The following is an 18,615-nucleotide window of genomic DNA, read 5'->3' on the forward strand; positions in this document are numbered from 1 at the left end:
CACTGAGGAGAGCTACTACTAAGTTACTCACAGTTGCAGTTGTTCTTGATTTGAATACTGCAATATTTACTTTGTTGTCTTTGGTGAAGAAATTTCAGAAATCCGTGTTTAGTAACCCTGCTTTAGTAGCACTGTCATCAGTAACATTACCACAGCTATTGCGCAGTGAAGGTACTGGTTGTGTCTTGCCATTGGTGTACTACACATGCAACCAGAACCTCTTTGGATTTTCTTCCAGATTTCAAAACGAAGTTTCACTATGGGAACTATTAAACACATCTTGCACTGAAACCCACCCTAAGTTTCGAGCTTCAGTAAAACATCGCTAATCTTGGAGATTTTGCATTCTTTTAAACTTTGACATGCTTTTTTTCATTGCTTCTGCAGCTGAGTTTTGACATATTTTGTGCACCACCCTTTTAATTTATTTGGTATCCTTCCAATTTATTTGGTATATATCTCTTAATTTATGTTGATACTATGTATCTGAATTTAAACCATGTCTGGTCTACACTTACATAGTCAGACTTGAAGGAGTAGAGACTTAGTAGAGACCGTCTCCTTGGAAGGCATCAAGTTAATTTTTATCTGCTTTCTCATTAAATGCCCTATTGTGTAGGGCTGAAAATTAATAGAGATAAGGCAAACAGAATGTGCAAAGTAAGTGGAAATTACTCGTCTCTTCCCTGATTACAGTGCAATAGAAGATACTACAAGATGTTGACAGATTTCCATATCTCGGTAGCTTTATATGTAATAATGAGGTCACAGATGCAGAAATCACCAGCAGAACTGGAAAATCAGTCCATATGGCAATTAGGTCTGTAATATGTCAACAAATCTTTGACTGTACTCCTTTATCGTTTATATGTGTGAGACTTGGGAAATGTCAGTAAAATCAGCACACAGTCTCCATATTTTTCACCAACAATGCTAGAGATGAATTCTGAAGATGTTAACCCAACCAAGTTACAAACGATGAAGTGCTGAGAATACGACGTCTAGACAGCCTGCACAAAATTATTGTTGAAAGAAGACTGAAGATTGCAGGTTATGTTCTACACATGTAAGGTGGAAGAATCCCAAAATCAACACTGTTGTGGAAATCAATGGACAGATACAGATGTACGGGAAGACCTTTTAACACTTGGAACTTTTGCAATGAATCTTCAATACATGGACACAAACTTGGAGGAAGGTGAGAACTTGGCAGCTGATCGAGTGAACTAGTGGAAACCAGTTCCTTGTATGGTACACAGCAAATCTGAGTAAGTTAGTAAGTAAGTAAGTAAGTAAGTAAAGTAAGTACAACTGGGGATTTTGCAAAACTGTTGGATGATCCATATTATTGTCTATATTTGACACTCTTGGACTTCAACCTTTTCCTTGATGTGTATTCTTCAAATTGTGAGTTTTATGAGAAAGGTGATAGGTACTTACCAATCAGCATTCCCTCACACGAACTGACATTGTCTCTTTGTAAATTCTACTGTGCTAACAATTATCTACTGAGAATCCTCGACTAGGTCTCCGCAGCTCAAATGAGCCAGTTTCTTTTAAATTTCTGTCTTTGGCTATAATTGTCTTCCAAGTATGGTGACACAACATCCTGTCATGAAACTTTTGCCTTTACATTTGTTTACTTTTCTGGACTCTGCCTTTTTCTGCACTGTGCACTAAATACACTATGTGATTAACGCCCAATCTCCAACAGCCAATCGTGAACTGTAAACAGTTGTAAACTCTACCAGGGCACATAACAAACAATTAACATTTGTGTTTTAGTGTTCTAAGCTGTGAGGTCATCAGCGGACAAATAATTTAGTACCTATTCCTGGACAGCCGGAGTGGCCGTGCGGTTCTAGGCGCTACAGTCTGGAACCGAATGACCGCTACGTTCACAGGTTCGAATCCTGCCTCAGGCATGGATGTGTGTGATGTCCTTAGGTTAGTTAGGTTTAATTAGTTCTAAGTTCTAGGCGACTGATGACCTCAGAAGTTAAGTCGCATAGTGCTCAGAGCCATTTGAACCTATTCCTGAACAACAACTGACATGATCCAAAATATTACTTTCTTTTATTATAGCTTCACTTTTATTTTGTCTAATGATTACTAATTTCAGTATCAAATTCCATCATCAAGCCACTATATGATCAGAAAGCATAGTGTATCGTTAAAATATTGTTTAATAAACAGATTACCATTATATCATCATTCCTTAAAGTAATGTCCAAAGTGGAAGGGCAGATGATTAATTTTGAGTATATACAAAAGTCAGAGTACTGAACCGGATATGAAAGAAGGAAAACCAGAAGGGCAGTGAGAGACGGGTGCCTTCTATCACCTTACTTCCTTAATATGTTCATCAAGGAAGTAATAACAACAACAAAGAAAAGATGACAAGAATCAAAAGGTAATTTCTGGAATACTCCAAGGAAATGCGATAGGACCATTACATTTACAATGTATATAAATGATCCAGTAGAAAGTGTCAGAGGCTCCTTAATATTGTTCACAGATACTACACTTGTCCATCACAAAGTAGCAACAACAGAAGACAGTATCAATTTGCACAATGACCTGCAGAGGATTGGTGAATGATGCAGGCTCTGGCAGTTGACCCTGCACATAAATAAATGTAACATATCACACACACACACACACACACACACACACACACACACACACACACAGGAAAAGAAATCCAATACTGTCAATACTGTACAACTACACTATTAATGACAAATTGCTGGAAACAGAATCTACCATAAAATATCTAGAAGTAACTATCCAGAGCAACCTTAAAGAGGAATGACCACATAAAACAGCAATAGAAAAGCAGATGCCAGACTAAGATTCACAGGAAGAATCTTAAGTGAATGTAAATTACCTCTGTGTCCTTACCCAGTAGGACTGACAGAAGAGAGAAAGAAGATCCAATGAAGTGCGGAGTGTTTTGTCACAGGATCATTTATTCGCTGTGACATCATTACAGATATGCTCAGCAACTCTAGTGGTAGATGCCATAAGAGAGCAGTTGTGCATCACGGAAAGATTTACTACCCAAATTTCGAGAGAGTAGTTTCCGAGAAGAGTCTGACAACATAATAGTTTCTCTCATATACAATTCACGAAATGATCACGAGAAGAAAATTTGAGAAGTTAAGAGCTAATACAGAAGCGTACTGACAGTCATTCTTCCCAAGCACTGTTCACAAGTGGAACAAGGCAGAGGGGATCAGTTGGTGGCATGAGACGTACCCCCTGCCACACACAGTTAAGTGGTTTTTGGAGTATGATGTCGATATGGAAACTTAATTGCATGCATATACACTGTAGATTGACGACATCACAATAGTAAATCAGAGTAGGAACTAAATAAAATGTTTCAGGCCTTAAATCAAGAAGTGGTAAAACTAAAGCTAAAAATGAATACAAAGAAGACAAAAGTTATGGCTACAGACAAGAAAGGAGGTGGAGGTAGGACTGACACAAGAACAGGCAATGAGCAACTCAAGAAAGGAACTGAAATTCACTATCTCAGTAGCATTTTGCAAGAAAACAATCAATATTTCAAGGCATTCAAGAAAAGAAAAGCACAGGTGAAGAGTTCCTTCCAAAATAAGAAGAAGCTGCAACTGAATAAACATATCAGCTTCCACATTAAGAAAATATTTGTAAAGACCTTTGTGTGGAGTGTTCTGACACACAGATGCAAAATCTGTACATTAGAAAAGCCAAAGAAAGCTCGCCTCAAACCTGCTGAAATGTGGTTCTGGAGGAGAAGTACAAGAACTAGCTGCATTGACAGAAAAGTTAAAGGAAATAGGAGACAAGAAAGAACCACTGAAAGTTATAGGCCAGGGCAAAGCAAAATACACTGGACACTTAACTGGAGACGATAATCTTTTAAAAAACATTTCTGAAGGCAAGATCGTAGGTAAGAAAACAAGGGGATGACTGAGAACATCCTACTTAAGCAATATGATCAATGAATGGGATTTTCTTCACACATGGAGCTGAAGACAACTGCTGAAGAGAGAAAGCTGTGGCTGCAGAGACAAGGTTTAACCTTTTGGAAGAGTAAGGACAAACTAATACAAAATATGAGTCTGCATGGTAGCTACATATGGAATAAATGACAACTTCTTGTGTGCAGTCATCAAGTCACTTACCCCTGTAGGTGTCTTATCTACTAAAAGTAAAGGTCACTGTTGTGCTTTCAATAGATGTGAACTGCACCCTGAAAATGGTATGTCTAGTTTGCAGTTGTACAGAAGCTTTTTATTTTGCAAAATGGTTCAAATGGCTCTAAGCAGTATGGGACTTAACGTCTGAGGTCATCAGTCCCCCAGACTTAGAACTACTTAAACCTAACTAACCTAAGGACATCCCTGCCTGAGACAGGATTCGAACCCGCGACCGTAGCAGCAGCACGGTTCCGGACTGAAGTGCCTAGAACCGCTTGGCCACAGTGGTCAGCTTTTATTCTGCAAAGAAATTTTTGATAATAAGATGAACTGATGCTGGTACTTGCTACTGAAACCAGTAGTACTTAGACACAACAAAAGTGTGACTACAGAATTAAGAATAATTTTTCCAAACAATCGAGTATTTTTTCAAAACAACACCACAATAGAGGAAACTTATTTTAAACTAAAGACACAAAAGAAAAAAAGAGAAACTGTAAAGATCTTGAGTCTGATAAGACTCTCTTGGGAGGAAAATATAAGATATTTAATTGGTAAACTTGCAAGGCATACTTTTTTATGTTGTATAAACTATGAAACTGTTAGCATCGTCAGCTAAAATTTACTTCTTCTGTCTTAATATACCTTCCTTCACTTACAGCTGCAGTGTGGAGACAGGGGTGAGGGTGGGAGCGGTGATGGGGGCGAGGGTGAGGGCGTACTGCTTTAAAATGGTGATTCTTGTATTGATATTCTTAACAACAGATTTATATCTTTTGCTTATGAAAGTCTGCATGCGATGACAGCTGCACTAGTAATACCTTCACAGGGTCGTATTCAAGTTGCAAGGCTAGATCTATGCCAGCCATGACACGCTCCCAGCCTTTCCTCCTCGTGATCTGGTTGTAGCGTTGGGACTGCAGGGTGTCTAAGCTGATGTTCAGACCGTCAAGCCCTGCCCTCTGCAAGGCAACCAGCTGTCTTGTCAACATGAGGCCATCGGTTGTCATTAAGACACTTTTGAGATCTTTTATTTTCTTCAAGGCACCTGTGAAACAGCAAATTATTCTAAAGAAACTGAAACAAATAATTTGTAACATTGCTGCTGCATATGAAACAAACCTCCAGTTGATAAATTGAAAATACAAATTCCTTAAAAGTTAACTGTACTTTTGCCCTAATACAAAGAGATAAGAAGGGTTAATAAACTGAATTGAAGAATGCAAGTTAAGATAGCAATGAAAAAATAATTAGAGGCATGAGATCACCTACTGCAACAGGGAAATGGGAATCAATATGAACCATTACCCAGCTACTGTCAACTGATTCCATGTCTCCATGCACACTGTATAAACCACTGTGGGTTGTACGACAAAGTACATTGCTGTACCACACATTATGGTTTTTCCCCATTCAATGCTCATGTGGAGTGTGGGAAGAATGATTCTTTAAATGGTTCTGTACATGCTGTAATTAATCTTGCCTTCATGGTCCCTATAGGAGTGATACATATGCGGTTATTGTATAATCCCTAAATACCTCACTTAATACAGGTTCCTGAAATTTCATAAGTTGGGTTTTGTCATATATTTGGCGTCTACCTTCACTTGTCTGGCATTTCCAATTTTTAGTAGCTTCTTGATGCTCTCCCATGCATCAAATAAATCTATGATCAATCATGCTACACTATTTTGTATACATTCAATGTCTGCCATTAGCCTTATTTGTTATGGGTCATACTTAAGCAATATTCTAGAATGGGCCACACAAGTATTTTGTAAGCAATGTCCTCTATAGACTGATTACATTTTCCAGTATCTTACCAATGAATTGAAGTCTGCATTCTGCTTTGCCTACAAGTGAGTCTATGTCACCATTTCGTTTCATCCAGATATTTGTATGAGTTGACCAATTAAAACTGTGATTATTTGATAATGTAGTCATACAATACTGTCTTTTATTTGTTTTGTGATGTGCTCCAATTTACATTTCTGAAAACTTAAACTCAGTTGCCTATCTTTGGACCAATTTGAAATGTTATGATCTGACTCAAATTTGCGCAGATTTTTTTCAGGCAATAATTCATTATAGACAACTCTATCATCCAGGAAAAGTATGAGGCTCCTTATAATATCGTCTTCCAGAACATTAAGGTACAACATTAATATAATGGTATAAATTGCTATAACTGTATAAATAATTTTATAAGTGTGTAAAATACATTGAACTACTTGTTACAACAAAACATTGTACTGGTATACTCAGCAAGATGTTAAATCAGCAGATAGCTACATTTTATGTTCAACATTTTGTGTACAGCATATATGCTGGAAAGGATTTATACCCAAATTAAAGAAATCTGAAGAAATGGTAGGGTGTTTCTGGAAAAAAAATCCATAAAAACTCATACAGTCCAATTTGCTATTATGTCACTGTTACTGAAATATAATACAAAGTAACTGAATTCGATGAACATTCTCAGAGTGCAATATGCCTCAGAGTGAAATGCACAGTAATGTCAACATTATTTTTCAAGGCTATGTTTGTGAAAATGGATGAAAGCAAACCACACATTTTGTTCTCAATCTGCGGAAGCATTATGCACTGTGAAACACTGTACTGCTGTTCTACATAAAAGCTGTCTCATTGCCAACATCTTTCCCCTGCTGGCTGTTCTACACTTCTCATCACTGATTCAACATGTTGTAAGATATTTTATGCTGTATGACACCACAGTCCAATCTGGTTAGGATAGCATAAAAATAATATATGAATTTCAGTATTGAAACTGGAACAGCAGAACAGCTCTCATCACACTGGATATCAAATCGAGGTTGGATTACAGCCATGGGTACATCATTTCATGCTACTCAACTGTATGTCATATGTCAGAGTTCATCAACTGTAGTGGCTGGCGACTGGTGGCTGGCGACTGGTGGCATAGCCATCTCTTGGCATCCAGTGAACAGACGTTCTACACAGGTGACAGATTTGAAGAAAATGCTGGATACGGCAACAGTGGAACACTCTCTGTATCGAGGTAGCTCAGTACAGCTCAGGTGGTGTGTAGTCTTGCATTATCTTGTTAAAAGATAACATCACGGAGCCCTTGAGAATAGGGCACAGCGATAGGCCTTAACAAAACACAAATGCAATGGCTGCTGTCCAAATTACTGGCTATGTGAACCAGAGGTTGTGACATGTATCCAGTTGCACCCCATACCATCACATCACATGCTGGACCCGCATGTGAATGACAGGTACAATCTGGCCAGGTCTGTTGGCATCAGAGCCTCCACACACGAGTACATCAATTGTGACGATGTTGCAGAACCGAGACTCATCTGATACGATGACACAGTGCCATTCCTGTGTCTGGCATTGTTGTCAGTTGCACTGCTGTCGGTTCACCTCTCTCTAGAGCTGCATTAAGGGCTTGACAGTCTGTGCTGCTCCAGATGCCATCACATTGTCTGTGTGGATACTTGTCTCACTGTATACAAGCCCACTTCCTGACTAAATGTACACAACTTCACTGCAGGATCACGTACGCATGAGTGAACACTTGTCTGCCCTCTCAGGTGCTAGTTGGGTGGCACTACTGAGGCCCTGCAAGGCATTTAGCATGGTCCTCCTGAACCTACCAATTCTATGTTCGCACAAAATGAGATTCTGAGCAATGCAAGCAGCAATATACTGAAACAATAAACCAGAGCCTCAGCAGACCATGAGCCTGCCACTGCCAAATCTGGAATGCTTATAAACATTTCTCCTTCTTCCATTATGCTTAACACGGTCTTCGTGTAAACAACCAACACTGAAATAGAATTTCTGAATGAGAAACCTGCTCCATAAGCTTTTCTTGCATACAGAATATGCATGGGAGTGCTGAAAAGTAATGCCTCTGAATTTTTTATTCTGTTCTCAATATCGGTCGAGGTATGACACGTCACGCATATTACTTGGTCAACTTTCCCACTTCACTGACTCGTGGCACATCCCCCTCCCGCAAACAGATGGAGTCACAATAGGCAGCCCACTCTGACCAGAGATTGTGAATATGTCTACGGTGCACTTCGAGGAAGAGGCCCTGATGTCATCTAAATGGAAATCCATCTTCTTCTTCTTCTTCTTCTTCTGTTATGTGGATAACACACTTATCATCTGGCCTCATGGAAGAGACAAACTTCTTGACTTCTTTGTACATCTGAACTCCACACGCCACAAAATCAAATTCACTATGGAGACCAAAGAAGAAGGAAGACTACCATTCCTGCACATCATAGTCAGGAGAATAATGGACAGCACCCTGTGCCACAGCGTGTATCTGACTCTATAAAACACATAAACTCAGTTCTCCCTATGGCACTGTGAATAATTTCAATAACAAAAAGTGAGATGAATGTTGCAGCGTACATTTAATTTCCACTTTGGCTTTGCATTCAAGATCAGTCTTACCTGAGAGTGCAACATTACATCTTTGGTTAATTTAATTATATGTTCATTAGATTTTGGTTATAAGGCACGTTTTGCTGCCTAATGTTTCATCTCCAAATACTGGAAACAATCCATGGAGGAAGAGGAGTATGTAAGACATTGGTGGACCAGGTTGGCAGAATCTGAGAATTTCAATACTCTGTAGAAGACCTCAATCATTTGAAAATAACTTTCAGACCTTGTGGCTATTCTAACAGATGTACATAAGGCACTACATTCTAAAATATTTGCATCTTTCACTGAAAAACAAGCAACTAGAGGAAAAGTTCTCTTGCCATTTGTAAAAACAGTCACAGATCGCGACCTCCAAGTGCTATGAAGAGAAGGTATTGACGCAGTGCTTAAACCAAACTGAAGACCACAACAGCAGCCATACTCAAGTAAATTGCTATGCAGTAGTTTCAGTGAATTTGACAATGATGTGGCTGCTTTCATGGTGGCCCAGTCATATTGTGGGGTAGGGAATGCCAGTGACAGGGCTGGAATTGTAGGTGACAGATGGATTTTTGGCAAAGCCTTGTATCAATACCTCCTTAAATATTGAGCTGAAAAACTGTAAAAAACATTCATACAGCAAAATCACACAAAAATATTTCCTATTTCTGCAGGTATTGTGCCTTCTGTTTCTTTTTCATTACAAAAACATATTGATTCAAGTTTATAAAGTCACAACTATGTCACTGTGATTTGTGTAACACACATTCTGGAACATGTTCCAGGAATGTCAAGAAACAGACAGCTTTAAATACTTACTCTAGCTCATCTTTCAAGACTTGCATGCCAACAACAACACCATCTATCCAATCTGTTTTTATTTCACTTTCATGTAAAGATTTCTCCACAAAGGATATCATCTGCCATGTAGGCAGTGCAAGAGGAAATTCCACACTCACATTTGGGTAATCAAGTGGATTCTGTGTCTTGTCAGAACCAAGTACAATCAACCCAATTTCATCTTTACCACTGGTAAATATCTGGAAACATATTAAATGGTAAAAATAAGTTTTGTTTATAACAAGTTGTATACCAATAAAAACATCACACACAGATACTCTTTATAAAATTATTTAATTGGATAGATAAAAAATCTACTCACCAAGCAGTGGCAGAACACACACATAAAAGACTGTTGTGATAGGCAAGCGTTAGGAGCCAGTGACTCCTTCTTCAGGCTGAAGGGTTGCAGGGAAAGCAAGAAGGGTGAAGGAAAAGGACTGGAGAGGTCTAAGAAAAGGGGTAGATTTTGAGAAAGTTACCCACAACCGTGGGTCATGGGTGACTTACCGTACAGGATGAGAAGGAAAGACTAATTGTTGGGGACTGCATCCGGCAAGATTCGGAAACCTGAGAGCTTAAAGGTGGAAGACAGGGTAATATGCAAGACAGAGATTACTACTAAAACTGTACATGAGTTAATAAGAGTGAGAAGCTAAGAGTATTGTATGCAACAGCTGTGGGAGGGGGCAGTGAAAATAGATGGAAAAGACAATGAAAGATGTAGAAAGCTAAAACGGAGTGAAGCAAAGAGTAATTACAGTGAAGAAAAGCTGAGACAGGAGAAATTAACGTAAATTAAGGCAAGGTGGGTGGTGAGAACCATGGACACATTGTAGTGCTAGTTCCCACCTGCGGAGTTCTGAGAAACTGGTGTCTGGCGGAAGAATCCAGGTTTCATGTGTGGTGAGACAAGTGCCGAGGTCACGTATGCCATGTTGTAGAGCATGCTCTGCAACAGGATATTGCGAGTTTCCAGTATATACACTATGCCTGTGCCCATTTATCCTAACTGATAATTTGGTGGTAGTCATGCAGATGTAGAAAGCTGAACAGTGTTTACATAATAGCTGGTATATGACATGTGTCGTTTCTATTTTTCGCCTGATCCGCAGTTCTGGGTGACTTTCTCAAAATCTACACCTTTTCCTGGAACTCTCCAGGCCTTTTCCTTTACCCTTCTTCCTTCCCCTTCAACGCTTCTGTCTGGAGGAGCCACAGGCTCCGAAAGCTTGCCAATCACAACAGTCTTTTATGTGTATGTTCTGCTGCCGCTTGGTGAGTAGATTTTTTATCTATTCAATTAAATAATTTTATCAATAATTTATTGTTTATGTTGTTATAGTTACTCTTTATAACCTACTTAAAATACATCACGTACCCTCCTCTCCACAATTCTTCGAACACATAGTTTTGCCTTTTGTAAAAAATCACTGCGTTTCTGTATAACATACTTGGAGTCAAAGTGTCCAACATCAATTACAATTATAAACAGAAGAAAGAAAGTCATTGTATTTATTGGCAGTATTAAGCAATCAAATATTTTGAAAGAGTTCCAGTGGTATAAATTTACAATATCTTACAAATAAATATATACATTTATTCTTTAAATCAGTTCTTAGCAATAACATAATAGTATAAATTGCAGAATCAATATAGCCAATTTTAATGTAATGACTGCAATACAAATACAAAATAACAGCGGTAAGTTATAACAAATGAGAGAGAGAGAGAGAGAGAGAGAGAGAGAGAGAGAGAGAGAGAGAGAGAGAGAGAGGCATTTAGACAATGTTTCATTACAGTGTGAAACTTATTAGAATTAAAATGAAGCCATAGTGAATTATTACATTCCAAAAATAATAATTATTGTGTTCTTTCACCCCAAAATAATACTTTCATTAGGTAATATATACTTTTAATTTCAGAAATTTTTACAACAGCTCTGAACTTCACTGCTTCGACGAATTTATTACATGTGTCAATGAATGAGGGTTGATAACACTGCTTCAGTCATTCAATTGTTCGTCATGTGATATTCGCAATGTTCTTAATAACTTCTTATGTAAAGTTCTATAATCAAAAAGATAATCTACGTAAGTTTTAAAACTCACAAATCTTTAAACAACAACTTGAAAATGGGTATATCAGTATTTTGTAGATTCTAGCATTGCTAGATTTACTTTTAAATTTTAAAGTATATGAGCAGATTGAGCGACTTTCCATCCAGAAAATTTGCTGTTGGCAAGACCTCACTACGAAGAAAAATGGTCTTTCCGGAGTCAAATGCTAAAAAATACATAAATACCAGCATTGTAAGTGATACAAACAGGTATTAAGCAACGGGCATAAATATCGTTCTGCTTGACGAGAAGAAAACTAGGTAGATGAAAGAGTAAATTGGGTGTTCACTTTTCAGTTGAGATCATGTCCCCCATATGTGAAGAAAATAGCCAATATGTAAAGAGAATTACAGATAAAAAGTTTTCTAGAATGAGATTTTCACTCTGCAGCGTAGTGTGCACTGATATGAAACTTCCTGGCAGATTAAAACTGTGTGCTGGACCAAGACTCAAACTTGGTGATCGTAACCCCAGACCTGTGTTGCCGTTTTGGGAGGTAGATCTCGTATCTGGAAAGAGGAGATGACAGTTAGTGTACAATGGGCGAGCAGCTGCCATCAATTTTTGATGGTGCAGAACCCACAATAGTGGAACTGCTGCCTAGTAAAAAGGCACCTGTTACCAGTCTTACCCCACAATAGTGTATCGAATCCAGACGTAATGTCGAAGCTGATAAAAAGTCATATGAGAGAGTCCTGTAATCTAGGTGTGACTGCACCAATGCTGCATACAGCCATATCAAAGTAGAGTGGACCACACCGCGGTCGGTGTCGCTGAGGCATAGAAGAGCATTCAGGTGCGACCTACATGTCTGCTTTAGTTGACAAAGACGGGGAAGCCATGTCAACTAGGCATCAAAGACCGGTCCTAAAAAACACAATGACAGAAATGCATAATGTAGGTCATGGCAGCCAAAAAATGGATGCTATGAGTGAAAGCCCAGGATTGTGCTTGGTGTATTGCTCCCTGCATTCTGCCTCCAGCAATAGCCGTCGCGGACGAACAAAAAAGATGGGGACACCATATGTCATGCAGCTGCCGCCAGATCACTGATAGCCACAAAAAGGAGAGCGACACTCAAAACAGAACCTTGTGCAAGCCCCTTCTCCTGCAGGGGAGGATGCTACAGGAGGCACCAACCTGTACCCAAAAAGTGTGACATGGAAGAAAGTTCTGGATAAAAATCAGGAGTGGGCCATGGAGGCCCCACTCCTTTAAGGTGGCAAGGACGTTATGGCACCATGTGGTATCATAAGATATATACGCAGATCAATGAAAACTGCAACAAGGAACTGATGTTGAGCAAAAGCTGTTCAGATAGCACACTTCAAGTGGACTAAATTATCTTCAGTAGAGCGCCCTTGGCGAAAAGCACCCTGGATCGAAGCCAAAGATCCGGGGATTCAAGGACACAATACAGCCTTCGACTAACCATATGTTCAAGTAACTTGCAGGACACTGAGTAAACAATCTGGATGACAGCTGTCCGTTTGAAGAGGCAATTTATCTGATTTCAAAATTGGAATAACGGCATTTTCTCGCTACTGGGAAGAGAATTCTGCATTGCACCAGGGATGGTTAAAGAAAGGCCAGGTACATTGACAGAAAAATTTGCAACACCAAAAAATAATTAATGTAGAGTAATGAAATACCAGGAATATATTTGTTGAGACAACGTATGTAAAGTGATTAATGTTGCAAGATCAGAGATCAATGTGAGTGTGAGATAAGCCACTGCAAATGTAAATGTAAATGCTGGTACGCTGTTGTACACGTGTCATGTGTCAGTTTGTGGGATGGAGTTCCATGCCTGTTGCACTTGGTTGGCCAATATAAGGACAGTTAATGATGTTTGTGGATGGGTTGAAGCTGTCATCAGATGATGTCCAATATGTGCTCGATTGGAGGTAGAGCTGGTTATCGAGCAAGCCAAGGCAATATGTTGACACACTATAGCATGTTGGCTTACAACAGCAGTATGTGAGCAAGTGTTATCCTGTAGGAAAACACCTCCTGGAATGCTGTTTGTGAATGGCAGCACAACAGGTCAAATAACCAGACGGACATACAAATTTGCAGTCAGCATTGGTGGGATTCAGACAGACAGTTTTGTCAGTGGAAAAGCGAAAGCCATTGTCGATGCTCCAGGAGTAAAGACAATCAAGACATTGCTGAAGATGCCACTAAGTGAGACAGGTTCATAGAGAACTGCAATAGAAGGCAAAATCGTCAAAAAAAGGGAGCCGGAGATGCCCAGTGGGAGACAGGCCATTATAGGGTTAATGGCGATAGCAAAGAGAATGACACTCAGAATGGAACCCTGAGACACACCATTTTCCTGGATAAAGGTGTCCGACAAGGCAGACCCTCCATGCACCTCGAAAACTCGGTCTTTTAAAAATGTCTGAAGGAAACAGGGTAGGTGGCCACGGAAGCCCCACATGTGAAGAGTATGGAGGGTACTAACTCTCTATCAGGTGTCATAGGCCTTCTCCAAATCGAAAAACACGGCAACAGTCTGGGATTTCTGCAGAAAACCATTCTTGACATGGGTGGGCAAAATAATGAGACGGTCAACTGCAGAATGCCGTGTTGAAAGCCACACTGTGCATCCATCAAAAATTGTGAGACTCGAGCCACCATATCATCTGGGCATGAATCATATGTCCCATCACCTTACGAACACACTGGTAAGAGAGATGGAGTGGTAGCTAGAAGGAAGAGAGAGTGTGTGTGTGTGCGTGTGTGTGTGTGTGTGTGTGTGTGTGTGTGTTTTTGTGTGTGTGTGTGTGTGTGTGTGTGTGTGTGTGTGGGTGTCAGAGAGAGAGAGAGAGAGAGAGAGAGAGAGAGAGAGAGAGAGAGCTAATTTCGGCAAGGGCTGGATTTCTTAGAATCGTGAGTGTTACTGTGCTGCCTTCACTATGAGGAAGCTAGGTCACGCTCTCACTTCATCTCAATCCTCTGCCCTGGACCAGACACTGTTAACTTTCAAATGTTGCAGCACATTTCTCTTGAGGGCAAGCACTTTTTGCTTAATACGGACAACCGGACCTGGGCAGAGGGCATGTTTTCCTGCCACTGTCGTGAAGCCACTGTCATACCCACACCTAAGCCTGGTAAGGACAAACAACTTCCTTCTGGCTATCACCCACTTTGTTTACCCATGTCATGAATGGTTTTCTGTGGGAGTCCCAGACTGGCTGTGTTTTTCAATTTGGAGAAAGCCTACAACATTTGTTGGAGGACTAGTATCATTTGTACTCTCTACACATGGGGCCAACTGCCCCATCTCCTTGAGGAATTTTTAAAAGACGAGTTTTCGAAGTACGTATGGGGTCTGCCTCCTCGGACACTTTTATCCAGGAAAATGGTGTACCTCAGGGTTCTGTCCTGAGTGTCGTCGTCTTTGCTGTCGCCATTATCCCTACAATGGCCTGTCTCCTGCCGGGCATCTCCAGCTCTCTTTTTGTTGACAATTTTGCTATCTACTGCTGTTCTCCATGAACCTGTCTCATTGAGTGGTGTCTTCAGCAATGTCTCGGTCGTCTTTACTCACGCAGCATCGACAGTATCTTTCGTTTTTCTACTGACAAAAACATTTGTATGAATTTCTGGCAGCACAGCTGGTTTCTCCCACCATTTTTACATCTTGGGCCTGTTGCTCTTCCATTCATTGACACTACAAAATTCCTGAGGCTCCTGCTTTATACAAAACTATCTTGGTCCTCCCACTTCATGCTCCCTGCAGCTTTTTCGATGGGTGTGAACCCTTCACAATCTTGGCTTTGTGCGGCAGCCCATCTTCACCTTGACCTTCATTCACTTTCTAAAGGCACTGCACCAGGCTCAGTCTATTGCCTTCAGTTTCATGACCTATGCATGGAATTTTGCAATAGTATCTTTGTGTACACTGGTGGCTCTTGGACTGACCATGGTGTCGGGTGTGCCTTCAACGTCAACCAACATTTTTTGGTACTGACTTCCAGCACATTGCTCAGTATTTACAGCAGAGCTCTTCACCCTGTATCAGATCATGGAGTACATCTGGTGACATACTCTTTTCAACTGTGTCACTGCTCAGACTCTCTTGGCACCCTTCAAAGCCTCTGTGCACTGTAGACTGTCCATCCCTTAGTGCACCGGTTCCAGGAAAGCTTCCACTTGCTCACTTTTTATGGAGCCACTGTGATGTTTATGTGGGTTCCAGGTCATATCGGTCCAAGAGGTTGCTGATACTGCTGCCAAAGCTGCATTCCTCGTACTTCAGCCAATAATTCTTGCATTCCCTCTGATGATCTCTTGTTGCTTTCTGTCAGGAGGTGATGTCACTTTGGCATCGCCACTGGTCCTCCATTCATAGGAATAAGCTCTGGGTTATTAAGCCTCTCCCAGTGGCTTGGACAACCACCTCTCAGTCCTCCTGTGGCGAGGAGGTCATTTTAACTAGGTTGCATATTGGGCACTGCCTTTTTAGTCATCACCATTTGTTAAGTGGTGCTCCCCTACTACTTTGTGCACATTGCACCCAACTTTTAACTGTCTGCCGTTTCCTGAGGGGATGCCCTTTTTTTTTTTACCATTTACATTCCCGTTTGGGTTTGCCATCTGAGTTATTGTCCGTTTTAGTGAACAATGCGTGGGCTGTCGACTGTGTTTTACTTTTTATCAGTTGTAGCAATATGGTGAAGGCCATTTAATTTTTAGTTCTGGGCCTCCATTTCCCTATTGCGTACTTCATAGACCTTTCTCCACGTCCCTGTTTGTAGCTGTCCTCTCTTCTGTCATTAAACGTTGACATGTAGTCATTTTTAACTCCTCTCTTCATCTTTGTGTTTCACAGTTTTGGCATGGACACATATGACCCTAGGTGTTTTTGCGCCCTAAAACAAAATGGGGGAGAAATACAAAGCCCTTACATTCTTTTGTCGACTTATGTCTTTACCTCCCCTTGAGACCTCAAAATTTGTCGGGGAAAAATTCTAAAACGTGTCTGTGGAATCAGAGAAATATCAGGGAATTTCACTTGGAGAAACTTGTGGCAACCCTGATTTCAGGTTTTTATATATGGAAATTATTTTTGCTTCTAGTATTGCAGTTCTGAATTGCTGAGTTCATCTTAAACTAACTCTTGTTATTAATCACAAATACCATTAGGGAATATAACTTCTATAGGCATGTAAGTGTGAGAATCCATGGGTCCCTGAAGAAGCTTTTTCAACATGTAGAATAAATATTTTTTTCCGCTTAGCTGAAGTACCTCAGAAGATTATGCCATATGAGTAAACTGAGTGAAAGTGTGTTAGCAATCCTTTGTCCAGTTTGATACAGTAAGAGATTTCTAAGCACAAAATGGGCGGAACTGAGCTTCTCGGTTAGCTGACTCACATGATGGTCTCACACGTGAGTGGTATCTGCATACCCAGGAACTTAGAACACGGGAGCCTAACTGCCCATTTATCCCTGCTTTTGATATTCGTATCTGTAAGTCACTTTTATTTCTTTAGAACTGCACAATACAAGTTTTTAGGCATTAAGCTTGTACCTGTGGATCAGTACAAGCCTGTTCTGTTATTCTCCTGGATGTTTCTGGTATGGATGAGTTTAGATCTTGCATCAATAAGTTTGTGACACTGCAAAACATTAGAGTTTTTCCAAAGCCCTCCAGTGCCCCAAGTAAATCATTTTTGTGGACTTGGCAGCAAACACTGTGTGCCACACCATATTTTATGTTCTCCCTTTTTGAGTTTAATCTTATTCCTGTCTTATCATTTGTTAATGTGACCTTCCATTTTCTGTAGTTAAAGTACAACTCAATCCATGCAAGGGGAGGACTTTTAATGCCATACTATTTTAGCTCCCCCTCACAGAATTTTTTAATCTAAACAGTCAAAGGCTTTGGCAAGACGACAGAGGGGATAATTTCCACTATTTAATTCTACTGGAAATGAATTTGTGAGATATTATGTTGGATTCTCAGTATAGAAGCCTTTACAGAAGTCAAACTGTGTTGTTAAAAAGTTATTCTCTGAATGGTGGTTCACCATTCTAAGTGGATTTAGGTTGAAATCCTATGCAGAGATGAAGAGGCTTACAAAGGCTGGAATAGGCTGGTGAGATGCACCAAAGCAGTAGTTGGATGAAGACCACAACAGCAGACTTCAACTCAGTTTATTGATGGAAATCCAGCTCTTGCCGAAATTAGCTCTCTCTCTCTCTCTCTCTCTCTCTCTCTCTCTCTCTCTCTCTGACACCCACACACACACACACACACACACACACACACACACACACACACACACACAAAAACACACACACACACACGCACACACACACACACACACACACTCTTCCTTCTAGCTACCACTCCATCTCTCTTACCAGTGTGTTCGCAAGGTGATGGGACATATGATTCATGCCCGGATGATATGGTGGCTCGAGTCTCACAATTTTTGATGGATGCACAGTGTGGCTTTCAACACGGCATTCTGCAGTTGACCGTCTCATTATTTTGCCCACCCATGTCAAGAATGGTTTTCTGCAGAAATCCCAGACTGTTGCTGTGTTTTTCGATTTGGAGAAGGCCTATGACACCTGCTAGAGAGCTAGTACCCTCCATACTCTTCACATGTGGGGCTTCCGTGGCCACCTACCCTGTTTCCTTCAGACATTTTTAAAAGACCGAGTTTTCGAGGTGCATGGAGGGTCTGCCTTGTCGGACACCTTTATCCAGGAAAATGGTGTGTCTCAGGGTTCCATTCTGAGTGTCATTCTCTTTGCTATCGCCATTAACCCTATAATGGCCTGTCTCCCACTGGGCATCTCCGGCTCCCTTTTTTTTGATGATTTTGCCATCTATTGCAGTTCTCTATGAACTTGTCTCACTTAGTGGCATCTTCAGCAATGTCTTGATTGTCTTACTCCTGGAGCATCGACAATGGCTTTCGCTTTTCCACTGACAAAACTGTCTGTCTGAATCCCACGAACGCTGACTGCAAATTTGTATGTCCGTCTGGTTATTTGACCTGTTGTGCTGC

The 18,615-nt window shown here is 40.5% G+C and overlaps 1 protein-coding gene across 1 annotated transcript in view; it reads right to left on the minus strand.

Annotated features, from left to right (window-relative positions):
* The window catches only part of LOC124722829 (molybdenum cofactor biosynthesis protein 1-like), a 57,029-nt gene that overhangs the window by 33,412 nt on the left and 5,002 nt on the right, over window positions 1-18,615 (minus strand). The window contains exons 2-4 of the mRNA XM_047247951.1: window positions 9,441-9,661; window positions 9,217-9,232; window positions 5,012-5,221 (exon numbers count right to left, since the gene is read on the minus strand). Of these exons, the coding sequence (XP_047103907.1) occupies window positions 5,012-5,221; window positions 9,217-9,232; window positions 9,441-9,661 (447 nt within the window). The remainder of the gene's footprint in view (window positions 1-5,011; window positions 5,222-9,216; window positions 9,233-9,440; window positions 9,662-18,615) is intronic.

Source organism: Schistocerca piceifrons, chromosome X, assembly GCF_021461385.2.
Source record: "Schistocerca piceifrons isolate TAMUIC-IGC-003096 chromosome X, iqSchPice1.1, whole genome shotgun sequence".
NCBI lineage: Eukaryota > Metazoa > Arthropoda > Insecta > Orthoptera > Acrididae > Schistocerca > Schistocerca piceifrons.